The sequence below is a fragment of the Drosophila takahashii genome, chromosome X (genome assembly GCF_030179915.1).
Source record: "Drosophila takahashii strain IR98-3 E-12201 chromosome X, DtakHiC1v2, whole genome shotgun sequence".
Taxonomy (NCBI): Eukaryota; Metazoa; Arthropoda; class Insecta; order Diptera; family Drosophilidae; genus Drosophila; species Drosophila takahashii.
The window spans coordinates 19570734-19583902 of record NC_091683.1 but is presented as its reverse complement, the minus strand read 5'-3'; the positions used below and the strand labels follow the sequence as shown (position 1 = coordinate 19583902).

Below are 13169 nucleotides of genomic sequence, written 5' to 3'. Positions count from 1 at the left end.
GGCAAATACCCCTATGTTTGGACCGTTTTTATTTCTGGTTCGATTTTGGCGCATCTGCATTTAAATGCCAGCATTTGACGACCCAAAAACTGAAGACCAATGCATATTAAGTCGGGGCTCTTGAGTGGCTCATTTCGTAACCGCATTGATAAACCGGACTGGAATCGATCCCATCCGATACGAAACGATCCCATGTTGCAGTAAAAACCTTGAATTGCCAAATCTTTAACTGCTTTTTGCTCCAGGCTGACAAATCTTGCATATTGGGGAGTTGCCAAACCGAAGAGCGGCATTTTAATTTTTCTTCTTTTTTTTCTTATTTTTTTCTCCGCTAATTGCAAAGCAAACCAGTCGCATTCACACGCACACTATCGAGATTTAATCGTGATTAGTTTACAAATTAATTTGCCAATTGAATTTCAGATTTGGATTTGTGCTTTTGCTTCCAAGAACCACCAGCTCTATAAGATCTATAATGTGAGATCCAGCGAGAGTAAAAGTGTATTTTTAATTAGCCACTCCACAAAGCGGCGAACCTAAACTAGTTTTCCAGCCCGTCTGGTTTTGCCGCATCTCGGATGTCTGATTTTTATTTTTTCTGTATTTTTTTTTGATCGGAACGGATCGCATCTCCCAAGGACAGCTGCTTTTGGGTCATTGCGTGGACGTTTAGCATATTTATGCATATATTATGTACATATATTACCGGCATGCTGCGATCTTCGAGTGGAAACATCGGGATGTGACACAGTTTTCCTTCCCCAAAGAGATGAATCCCATGGGCGGAGAAACAAAATGTTGTATCGAATGGATTTCAAGAGCAAGTTAGATAAATAAATAATATGGATCAGTTGAAATTGATACTTACAAGTGAATAATTTTAAAAAGATACCAGAAATATTTTAATAAACCTTTATAGTACAAAAAATAAACTTTCATAATTTCCCAATATACCTAATTATGATTTTCCTTTTTATTTAATAACCCAATATTTAATTACCTTTGTATATTAATATCAATAAATATTTGTTTTTTATAATTTTTAAATTATACAATTTTTTATAACAACTTTTTATTAAAAAGCATTTAGAAAAACCAATCAATTGTAGAAATAGACAATGCAAACTTATTCCGCCCAACATGATTAAACTGAAGGTGTATCATCGTTTTCGATTGGCAGGAGTGGTAAAAAATATTAAAATATAATTAAAATTACTCTGAAAAGAAAAGAGATTAAGATTTTAATACGATTTAAATAATAGATTTTTTTCAATAAATAAAATATAAATTCTACGCCCATGGCGAATCCTCTTCAGCCTTGAAATCATTTTTTTGGCTGGACTTTTCGACGAAAGGACGGCTTGTCTTTCACTTCATCTCATCGCCAATTTTGTTGTATTATCTCTTGTTTTTCTTCATGTTTCACTTAATTTGTTATGGGCTTTTGTGTGGTGGCCTTTTATCGGTGTAACGCCATTTGCATGCGGCCCATCAACTCAATTCAACCCGACTCAACAAAACTCAACTCACAATCGGCCCCGGGGACCCTTGCCGCATATGAATTTGTTTATGTTCATTTTCGTGTCGTTTTTTCGGCCACATCGACACTCACTGATCACTGGGAACGGGCACCCTAACCGAACAGGATCCATTGGCCTTTTGATCTAACTAGTTAACTTCATGTCACATTGGCATTTCTTAACGGTCAACACCCGGAAGCGGTTGCCGTAGAAGCTGTGCATTTATCTCATGACTCAACTAATTTTTACCCTTCTCATAAGTATGTTCATTTGACTTTTCTAGCTCACATCGAATATTTGAACATATAACTTCCTTAGTTTTTAATAAAATAGATCCCACTTAGACCCCAATCTGATATCCAATATCTTTTAAGAATTAAACACATAATCAGAATAATTTCTTCACTTGTTATCTAAGCACTAAAGAATTCGCGGTTTTGTTTGAGTTTCTCGAAAATCACAATTAACTGGGCATCATCAATGTTATCTTAAAGATGGTGGTAAATCGAAATTGATTTAATAACACTCAAAATCGCATGACCAAATTTATTATTTACTCTGATCGAGAAAAGCCCGCTCTGAAAAATTCACGTCAATACATTTTGGTTCTTTTAGTATTGAAAATAAATCACAATTAGACAAAGAAAATATCACCATCTAAAAATGAGAATTGTCATTTCATTGGCCGTTAGATGTTACCTAAAACACAGATCATGCTTTGTCGGTTCTGAAGAATTCGCGTTGATAGATTTTAGTTCTTTTCAGTATGCCAAATAAATCACAATTAGATCACAATAAAGGGCATTTTAATTTCTGGCCATTAGATGGCGCTAAACTCTGTCTGCTCTGAAGAATTCGCGTTAACAGATTTCAGTTCCTTTTAGTATGGCAAATAAATCACTATTAGACATAAAAATTATCATCACCAAATAAAATGAATTTCCATTTCTGGCCGTTAGATGGCGCTTGAATCACAGATCGAGCTTGGGCTGCTCTGAAGAATTCGCGTCGAAAGATTTTAGTTACTTAGGGCATACCGCCAGCGGTTTTCCGCACCTCGTCTCTGGAACTTTCTTGTTTTTGTGCCATTACATCTCCGGCTCGCCTTTCTTTGCCGCCTTAGCCGCCTTTACCGCCTTTGGAGCCCCAGTCGCAGTGCCAGCTCGTTTGGCTTGGTTCGGTTTCGTTTGGCTCGGTGGAAGTGGCAGTGGCAGTGGCGGGGGCGGTGGTGGCCCCGCCCATTCGCATCGCTCGGCCGCAGTCGACGCCGGCGTCGCCGTCAACGTCGATTGGGAGCCGAGCCGGTAAAAAGTCTTGAAAAGTGCGCCTCTTTGGCGTTCCGTTGTTAGTTTAGTTTAACCATCGCAGCGCTTGAGTCGCGATAAGTTGCTCAGAGGCCCAAGTTCCCAGTTTCCCAGGATCGTCTCTCTTTTGTTTTTATTTTTTTTTATTAATAACAGTCCAAAATGAAGTTATTTTTATGTGCCATTGCTGTGACGCTGTGTGTGGCGACAAGTGAGTGTGAATCGGAGTCAAACAATGGATATTTGGATATATGGAGCCGTGGGATTAACGTTTAAACTTTAAAGTGATTTTTGGCCAATTCAATGCAATATAAAATCCGGTCCGATTCAATCCGATCCGTAGAAGTAGCAACTTGTTGCTAATTGCTTTGACACTGACACCAAAATGTTTGTATTTTGCATACCGAGCGTTTTTTTTTTGGCCATAAGTCTATAAGCTACAGGCTATAGCTAATGACATTTAGACTTCTCGCAAGATTGCGTCCTAGCCTTAAATCCAATCCGTAAGCATAAACGAGATGGTGGAGATGGAGGGCCGGCTGGTTTTTCTTTTTCCGTCTGGAAAAACTGGAATGCTGGCCAAGCCCAAGAGTCGCTGGTTATGCAACTCCTGCAGTTTGTTGGCCAAGTCAAAAAAAAAAAAAGCGTTACTTTTCTGAAAACGAAAGAGTGCATTGAACTCGGTACACAGAAACACCAAAAAAAAAAATTTTAACATGTAAAATCTTTAGTTTCGGAAAAAAGGCTTCTAAAAGTATGCTGTGAAACAGGAATTCCCGACTTCCGGTTTCAAAAATATCTTAGCATACTTTTAGATGCTTTAATAGGTGATTTATAATCTCTAAGGATTTTTCACACCTTTTTGGGATATTATTGGGATCTTTATAAAGAAAATTAGATAAATTCGGTTTAAACAAATATCTTGGCATACTTTTAGATGCTTTTATATGTGATTAATAATCTCTAAAGATTTTTCAGACCTTTTAATGGGATATTATAGAGATGTTCATAAAGAAAATCAAATATAATGGCTATATTTTTGCCATATTTAATCAGATTCTGATCTGATTTATCCATTATCCCTGAAGTAAACCTGTTTCTTAAGCAGGAAACCGCAAATGCGGAATTGCGATCGATGAATCGAGTGCATTGGTTCGATCTTGTTACACTTTCGTGTGTGACTGAGGAAAGTGAAAGTGGGAAAACAAGTTGACTATAAGGTTTTTCTTTTTTCCTATTTTTCCCCCCTTTTAGCCGTTTCCGCCGCCAGCAACTTTGAGTGCCCGAAGGCAAATGGCCAGTTCGCCGATGAGGTGCAGTGCGACAAGTTCTACGTCTGCGACGATGGAGTGGCCAAGGCGAAGCTCTGTCCCGATGGCCTGGTCTTCGATCCCCTCAACCGCAAGTTCAACAAGTGCGACCAGCCCTTCAATGTAGACTGCGAGGACCGCACGGAGCTCCGTAAGTGGATCGCTATCATTATAAATTAATTAACTAGCCATATGCTGCCATTGCCCTTACCCTCGGGAATAAACCAGTTTATGCAACGTATTACGAATACGACCACTAAGTATGTCAAGGCGAATTCAACTTGGCCATATGGATAACAGATCACATTTAGTGGGTATTAAGGAGAAAAAAAACAGACCACATTTTTCAGGCTATTGCTTTCATTTTGTTTATCGTATTTATTATGAACGAGTTATATTTACTTTTTATTTTATTTTATTTTAACTGTCTAAAAATTGTTAATTTCTTTAAATCAAATTTACACTTTAAAAAAACAGTTCAATGGTAAATTGCATTGCTTTAAATACAAATAATTGTAGTGTACTTTTAGGCTCTTAATCCTGAGAAATTAAAAACCACTTTTTTTTCTAAATTTCTGCATATTGAAAGACTGATTAAAAATATATTTCACAAATTCCATAAATTATTTCATATATCTTGAGATTTCTTTTTAAATTGCCCTGAAAACTAGAGCTTGAAAAAATATCGACAGTTTTCTATTTCTCGATATTTAATATGTGCTTTCCCATCAAAATAGAGTTTGCAAAAATATCGATTGTTTGCTATTTTTCGACACTTAAAAGTAGTTTTCCCTTAAAAACATGGATAATTTCATATAGATATTGTTAAAATATTAAAAATATCGATACTTTTCAAGATCTACTTCAAAACATCGATGATATCGAATCAATATTGTGAAAATATCGAAAATATCGATAATTGTCAAGCTCTTCTTAAAACCCCTAAGAGATTTACGGACTAATTAATTCTAATCCCCGTAATCCTTTACAGAGGAGCCCAAGTCCAGCAAGTACTGCCCGCGCAAGAACGGCTTCTTCGCCCATCCCGATCCCGCCGTGTGCAACATCTTCTACAACTGCATCGAGGGCGACGCCCTGGAGACCAAGTGCACCGTGGGCCTCCATTTCGATGAGTACTCGGGCACCTGTGTGTGGCCCGATACCGCTAAGCGCGAGGGCTGCAACCCAGAGCAGAGTAAGGGTCCCCTTTATAGGTCTTTAAGAGATTTTCGAAACTAATAAAATATATTTTTTAGGAACTTCCGAGACCGGCTTCGTGTGCCCCAAGGATCAGCCCAAGACCGACGATCGCGGCCAGGTGGTCACCCATCCCAAGTACCCCCATCCCACCGACTGCCAGAAGTTCTACGTGTGCCTGAACGGCGAGGATCCCAGGGATCTGGGCTGCCAGCTGGGCGAGGTCTACAACGATGCCACCGAGATGTGCGATGCCCCCGAGAATGTCGCCGGCTGCGAGGATTGGTACAAGGAGGACGACAAGAAGGACTAAGCCACTCGGCCGGTTGGCCCTTCTCATCACACAATCCACCAGCACCACCACCACCACCACTCACCACCACACTCATGAACCACACTGAGAAAAAAACAATCGAAACAAAACACAATACAACACAACACAGATTCGCGTCTTAGTCACTTAAATTTAGTAGTTCTAGCCCATTTCCTATAGAACGTATGTGTAGCAGTTAAACTTCAATATTCTGTTTACTCTCTATCTTTCTATCTATCTATCTATTCTTTTTTTTCTTCTATGCTATCCGATCTATCTCAAATTACCTCCTTTTCTACTATTTGTATCTGATTTTCTCTGTGCCCAACCGAATTCTAATCAATTGTTGTGTATATATTTCCCATTTTCAGACTTTCACCCTAATTTTATACAAAAGAATAAACTGAATTTTTTATAAACTATACCTACCAAAAACTATCTATCCTTCCCACTTCTCAGACTGAGTGCTCTATACTTTTCCTTTTAGCTATTTCTCTGCGATCTTTTCTTAACTTATAACTTTCTTAACCTCTTTTTGATAAATATAAAATTAGGCTTTATCTCAATATTATTATTTCCTAATATATTACATTTCTGATTCCTATATTTTACAATTTTCCTTTATATCTTTAAATTTACACATAAACCTGAATTTTCCTATTATATCTTTTGATTACATTTCTGGTTCCTATATTTCATAACTTTTTCTTTTTTTAATCTACTTAGAGACCTGAATTGTTCTATTATATTCATTTTATTTTACATTCCTATATCTAAACACTTTTATATTTCAAGTTCACTTAAAACTTTCGCTTTAAATATCTTCCCCCTTATCTTTCTAAATTTCTACCTTCATTTCTTCATCTTTTTCCTCACACTTACTTAAATTCCCATTATACTATGCTACTTTATAGTTGAAATTTGACAAACCCCAGGCTATTTATTGATTCAATCCGAGACTGTTATTATTTCAAATGCTATGTGTGCGAGCCCTCCAATATTTGACTTTATCTAATTTTTATATTTACCTCTTACCTATTTTATATAAGGCATTCTACTCATTCGACTGTAAATCTGTAAATGTAAGAAAATCCCATTAATTTTCTCTTCGTCTTTGATTAAAAAATGATTTCGAATCTATAGAAAATTAGTGTGCATCGTATCTTCTTTGGGGATAATTATGATCGCTTTTTGTATTTGAATCGAGCGAAGAGTGTGATCGACTAATCAATCAAACCTTTCACTGAACACGCAACTCTGGGAAAAATATACATGCATGTAATATCGGTTAATGGCGGTGGGCGGTTGGTTGGGTCCATTCATCCATTATGGCCCTTTGTCAATCCGACGGACAGAAAGAGTCGTTAATTACCCGAGTGGCCAAAGCAAAGCGAAAAAGAGCAGCAACCGCACATGTAAATGAAAATAAAAAGCAGCCAAGAGATGTTATGCAATCGCCGAAGCAGCAGCAGCAGCACAAGCAAAGCAAAGCAAAAGCAAAAGCAAAAGTTTTGCAATAGTTAACAATGTAACGGCAATCGGCAAACGGCATCCAATCATGAATGAAGCTTATGGTCTGCGCGAGCTTTGCCTTTTACTTTCAATCACACACGTTGGCAGAGAGGCCCGATTTCCTCCTCAGACCACAGGTTTTGGCGGTTTTTCTTTTCACCAGTTAGCTGAATGGAAAATGGCTAAATGAAAATGGTCCAAAAACGTTTCGTAATTCCTTGAAAATTCAAAGATGTCCAAGAATATGCAAAAATATTCATCCCGAAAGACGTCCTTATTTTTCCACTGCATACTTTTTGGCACCTTTATAAGTGATTTAAATACCAAAGTGATTTCAATACCCAAGTGATTTCAACACCCAAGTGGTTTCTTTAGTTTTTATATATTAACTTGATTTAGGATTTATAAAAATAGCATATTATAGTACTTACTTATAATCAATTTTTAATTTTCTTAAAATAAAAGTTTAAGTGAAACGGATGTAAACTACCTTTCAAAACAATTCTGCATACTTTCTGGAGATTGACAATGCTTAATATTTTGATAAAGGTTTCAAACATGTTTAAATATTATCAAAAGTATAACAAGCGAACGATTGCCTATTTTCTATTTCCTTCAGATAAGAAACTTTAATCTTTAAAACCTCTAGAGATATTATTCCCACCTTTTTCTATGAGTGTAATATTTTTAATCCGATCGATATAAAATTTGGTATTTAAGTGAGAATAAGGAAAACAAAGGTTTATCCTTTAGATCAGAAACCTCCAACTTTTTGATTTTCTTGTGGCGGATGAAAAATATTTGAGAAAATGGCTGAATTGGCAGCACTGCACAACCCAAATCCCGTTTTGCATTCACACCAACCACAAACAATGCAACAACAATGGCAGCTGTGACAACACACAGCACCACCCACCAAACACCGCCCCCCCTCCCCTTTAAACGCCCCCAAAAAGTTAAAAACCAAATTTTAAGTTTTGCAAAACTTTGGTGTCGTTTTGTGGGGTTTTTTGTTTTTGTATCGATTTGGTTTGGTTTTTTACTTAGTCGGTTTTTTGACCACGTTTCTTGTGTTTTTTTTTTTGGATTTTTTTTATTTGTTGGTTTGTTGTTTTTTCTGTGTTTTTTGTGTTTTTGCTGCCAACAAACGGCAAAAACAACGATCGAAGTCAACGCTGCGCAGTCGCAGCTCGGCCGCTTCTTCTTCTTCTTCTTGGAGCGCGGTATAAATCTTTTCAGTTGAGTTTGGAACGCGTAACCGTTAAAACGTACAGACCTCTTTGGAGCGGAAGTTTCAACATTTCTTTGGTTTCTGGTATCTGGGGGACTTTTTTGCTGCGCGTATTTGAATATATATATTTTTTTACGGTGCGTTCGTGTGATTTACTTGTGTTTCCTCAAGCATTTCCGTTATAATATCTGGTATTTATATTCGAAAATCAGGAACTAAAAATGCAGCGATTCCAAGTTTGCAGTGTCCTTATCCTCGCCTGGATTGCCTGTGGTAAGTACTTTGTTTACTATTATTATTATTTATTATTTTTAGGTCGCCTTGGTCGGTTTTTTTAACCCCACCCGCTTACAATTAGCGCAAACCTTTCAATTACTTGCGTGTGTGTGCCTCGAAAATGGAAGCTTTTACTTTCAAAAATTCCATTGCAATCGCGTGGAGTGTCCAAATGCGATATATTGTTAGTATATTGTGGATGTGGTGTACAAATGCCCCTTCGAATCGGCGAGACAAGACCGTTAGCTCTTTTGTTCTCACTTCGAAAATCGAGTTCGGATCTTAATAAATTTTAATTACTGGTTTCGACGACGAAGGCTAGCCCGCCTGCCTGCTCCACTTTGACCGAGACACCCCGATCTTAAGCTATATCCATTTAGTTATATAGATATAGCTGATTTGGCATGCAGATCAGGCTGAGCTCGATCACTTTTGCTTTTGTTACTGACTCACTTGGCCCGAGATCTTGGTGCTGGGCGCGGATAATACACTATATATGTATTATATATATATACCTCGGCTATCGGCAATCGGCAATCCGATCCGGCAAGTTAATGGACTAAATAAAACAAATGCCAAACCCAGTTAAAAGTAGAACTTGGTCCCGTCAAACCAGTTGACAATTACGTTTGATAGCGTTCGCATTATACGATCTAGTTCTGGGTTAATCAAGGCAACCAGTTTCGAGCAGCCCAAACCCAGCGGAAAGGTGGATAGATCAGATCAGATCGAATCGATAGGATCGAATAATTTGCCACACGCTTTGGCCTTTTCGATAAGCGATCGATTAAATATAAATCTTGAGAGTTTCTTTTCGAACATTTAGCAATAACAAGACATTGGATAGTTAAGATCTATTTTAAACGATCTATTATAGGGTAATTATTTTTGGACTGTCTAAACAAATAATTAAAGTTTCCAAAGATTAACGTTAATCGTTGACTATTATATAATAGTAAATACTTCAAATCATTTTAGATTTTATAAGTTTTAAAAAAATCCCCTGCGATAAGGAACTAAAATGATAAGATAAACTTATTGATAGCTTTTTCTCACCGAGACCAAGACAAATTACCGGAAATCTCTACAGATTTAAATATACACATATGATTTTCGGCTGTGGGCTTCGAGAAAATTGTAAGCAGACAGGTAGGCAGAAAACGGACAACGGACAAGAGACAACGGACAACGGACAAGAGACAACGGACAACAGTCAACCATCAACAGTCAACAATCAACCTGTTGCCCGATCTCGATGGCATCGGCATTTCGGTCTTACATCACACCAGTTCCCGAGCTCCCCAGCTCCCCAGCTCCAAAGCTCCATCTCCATTTCCATTTGCAAAGCGATTCGAATCGCTAGACGAGCTGCGAAGATGCGCGAAAGTGTCGTGGTCGCGATTGTGGCGTCACTTGCACTTGCATCAAAACCAGTTGGGCAGGTGGAAAGGTGGATCGGATGGGATAGGATCGGGAATGGGAATTGGGGGGAAGCTAATGGATAGAGATAGACCGACTGGCGGACAGGAAGGAAGTAGACGCCACTGCGATTCGGGTTTGACAATGGTGGGAAATCGTTGTTACCGTTTAAAAACAATCGATGCTATCTTGTCGCCTCGTCTATAAGTCCATAACTCTCAAGATTACTTCTGGGCAGCCATACATTTTTTTATTCGATCTAAACAGAACAAAAGTAAAGCCTTAATCGAGAGTTAAGCATTTTTCATATATTAAATTTAAAAAGATTCTCAAAAAAACATTTCAGAAATAAACGATTTTTTCAATGAAAAACACAGGAACAGATAAATATATTGGATACGCAATAAGAAATATCCACAGAAAAAAGGTGTCAGGATGAACTTGATATTCACAGATTAATCTAAGAGTATAATTTGTACCATTGAATTATGTAAAATAGATATTGGAAATGGTATTTTAATTCAATAAAAACCTATCAAAGTGATAATCTTCAAAATTATTACAAATATTATTTTTTTTACAGTGTATTAAAAAAAAAATATTGGAAATGGTATTAGAATACAATACCAATTTATCAAAGTAATCATTTTCAAAATTATTACAAATATTAAATTTTATATCAGTGAGATTTTGAGGAATATTTAAATACCATTGTACCATTGAATAATGTAAAATAGATATTAGAAATGGTATTTCAATACAATAAAAACCTATCAAAGGATAATCTTGAAATTTATAATAAATATTATTTCTAATACATTTTTTATCAGTGTATTAAAAACAAGTGAGATTTTTAGGAATAGTTACATACCATTGTACCAATGATTAATGTAAAATAGATTTTGGAAATGGCATTTCAATACAATGAAAATGAAAAAAAAAATGAAAGTGATAATCTTTAAAATTATAACGAGTATTATTAGTAAGAAATTTTGTATCAGTGTATTTAGGAATAGTAACATATCTGATTAAGTTAATTTGAGTTTCATCCTGTTCGCTTTTGCAGGACATGCCCTGGCCGTGGGATCTCCGGAGTGCCCCGAGAAGTACGGCGAACAGGCCTACGCCCACACGGAGAACTGCGACCAGTTCTTCCTCTGCACCAACGGCACCCTGACCCTGGAGACCTGCGAGAACGGACTGCTCTTCGACGGCAAGGGCGCGGTGCACAATCACTGCAACTACAACTGGGCGGTGGACTGCAAGGGTCGCCACTGGGATCGTGAGTAGTCCTTCTTGGGTCCTTAGACACAGATCGAATATTTATCCCCCCTACTTAGCCACTCCCATCTCCACGCCGGCCTGCGAGTACCAGTTCGGTCTGTACGCGGTCTCCAAGGACTGCTCCACCACCTACATCAAGTGCGCCCACGGAGAGCCCCATGAGCAGGACTGCGACGCCGGTTTGGCCTACGACGAAAGGATCCACGGCTGCAACTGGCCCGATCAGCTGCTGGACCACTGCAATCCCGAGGGTGAGTTCTCTTGGGTTTTTCGAACCACTTACCAAATAAATGCCGTGTTTTGGGTTGCAAAAATATATCGTTGCATACTTTTAGACACTGTTTTAAGTGATTTCAAACTTTCTTTACAAATGCAAGGTATTCTTTTTAAAGTAAACTTTTTTTAAAATCACGGAAAAGGTCCAAAAACCAAATTGAAATCAATAATATTTTTATTTAAAATTTTCTTGCTAATTAAATTCATTTTTACTATGAATATCAGGCAAACCTAAAACAATTTTTCCCTTTTCTAAATATTTTTGAAATACTCTTTTTTTCAAATTTGGTAATTCGATTTCTGAAAATCGATTTTTGAAAATTCTTCCATTTAAATTTAAGGTATTTTTTGTTAAATAAAAAAGATTAAAAAGAAGTAAAAGACTAGACATTAAAAATGATTTACATAAAAAAAAACTGTTTGGTGAACAATATTCAAAAAAGAGGTTATCTCAAAAAAAAATCTTTTTTTGGTTTTTTTGTTAAATAAAGAAGGTAAAAGACTAGACATTAAAAATGATTTACATAAAAAAAAAACTTTTTTGTGAAAAATATGTAAAAAAGAGGTTATTATTTCAGAAAAAAAAAATTTTTTTTTTAGGTTTTTAAATTCTAAAGAGTAGTAAAAAACTATTCCTTTTTCCAGCTGTCGTCGGCTTCAAGTGCCCCACCAAGGTGGATCCGAACTCGGTGGCCGCCCGCTTCTGGCCCTTCCCCCGCTTCCCGGTGTCCGGCGACTGCCACCGGCTGATCACCTGCGTGGAGGGGCATCCCCGCCTGATCAGCTGCGGCGAGGACAAGGTCTTCGACGAGCACACGCTGACCTGCGAGGAGCCGGAGTACGCCAGCGGAAGCTGTGCCAACTACGGCAAATAGAGGGATTGCCGATCGTCCTGTACATATATTTGCCCACGAACCGACTACAGTGCAATCTCGATAATGTGAACGTTTAAATTAAAGAAAAAATCCCTTTTGTTTGCTGCAACTTCTGAACGAGTTATTATGTTGGTTCCCTTGGTTTTCACTAATTCGAGTGTGCACTGTACTGTAAAGCCCCCACTAACTACTTTGACTTCCCCTTTTCTCTATCCAGCTTGCACTGTAAAAAACTTCCTAGCCCAATAGCTTGTTAACTCGTTGCTTTTTTAACGCCTCCACATTGTTTGTCTCTTTTCCTGTATTATTAACTTGTTTGCTGTTTGGTCTCTTTTGTATATGAATCGCAATAAAGTTAATTTTATTTATTGTACATTTCTAAAAAGTCATCGTTTGTGGGGTGGAAAAACTATTTTCTTAGAACCTTTATATATTTTTAAATTTTATATTGAGCTGTGGATAAAATATTTTAGATATTTTCTAGCTTTCCTTTAAAATGTTTCGATTTTAAATAAATTATTTAAAATGGTTCCTCATTTAATCAACATATGTGTACATTTTTTCAACACATTTCCTTCCAAGTTATTTTCAAATAAATAGAAACAGACGTAGTTTTGTTAATAAATCTTTTAATTATATTATATTAAATTGA

General features: G+C 37.1%; 2 protein-coding genes across 2 annotated transcripts; both read left to right on the top strand.

Annotated features, from left to right (window-relative positions):
• The first annotated feature begins 2865 nt into the window (after positions 1–2865).
• Positions 2866–6066, top strand: obst-A (obstructor-A). Its single transcript, XM_017141489.3, has 4 exons — positions 2866–3035; positions 4079–4285; positions 5126–5329; positions 5391–6066. Exons 1-4 carry the CDS (start codon positions 2987–2989, stop codon positions 5642–5644), a joined length of 714 nt encoding a protein of 237 aa, XP_016996978.1. The 5' UTR covers positions 2866–2986; the 3' UTR covers positions 5645–6066.
• Positions 6067–8383: 2317 nt separating this feature from the next.
• Positions 8384–12890, top strand: Peritrophin-A (Peritrophin A). Its single transcript, XM_017141497.3, has 5 exons — positions 8384–8524; positions 8600–8660; positions 11149–11364; positions 11423–11617; positions 12288–12890. The coding sequence occupies exons 2-5, from the start codon at positions 8609–8611 to the stop codon at positions 12515–12517; spliced, it is 693 nt and encodes a 230-aa protein (XP_016996986.1). The 5' UTR covers positions 8384–8524; positions 8600–8608; the 3' UTR covers positions 12518–12890.
• The last annotated feature ends 279 nt before the right edge of the window (positions 12891–13169 follow it).

Bases quoted from the DNA above. Each gene is read 5' to 3' on its own strand.
- obst-A (XM_017141489.3), top strand. From the start codon at position 2,987: ATGAAGTTATTTTTATGTGCCATTGCTGTGACGCTGTGTGTGGCGACA. The intron at 3,036-4,078 runs GTGAGTGTGAAT...CCCCCCTTTTAG, and splicing joins GACGCTGTGTGTGGCGACAA to CCGTTTCCGCCGCCAGCAAC. The intron at 4,286-5,125 runs GTAAGTGGATCG...AATCCTTTACAG, and splicing joins CGAGGACCGCACGGAGCTCC to AGGAGCCCAAGTCCAGCAAG.
- Peritrophin-A (XM_017141497.3), top strand. From the start codon at position 8,609: ATGCAGCGATTCCAAGTTTGCAGTGTCCTTATCCTCGCCTGGATTGCC. The intron at 8,661-11,148 runs GTAAGTACTTTG...TCGCTTTTGCAG, and splicing joins CCTCGCCTGGATTGCCTGTG to GACATGCCCTGGCCGTGGGA. The intron at 11,365-11,422 runs GTGAGTAGTCCT...CCCCCTACTTAG, and splicing joins CAAGGGTCGCCACTGGGATC to CCACTCCCATCTCCACGCCG.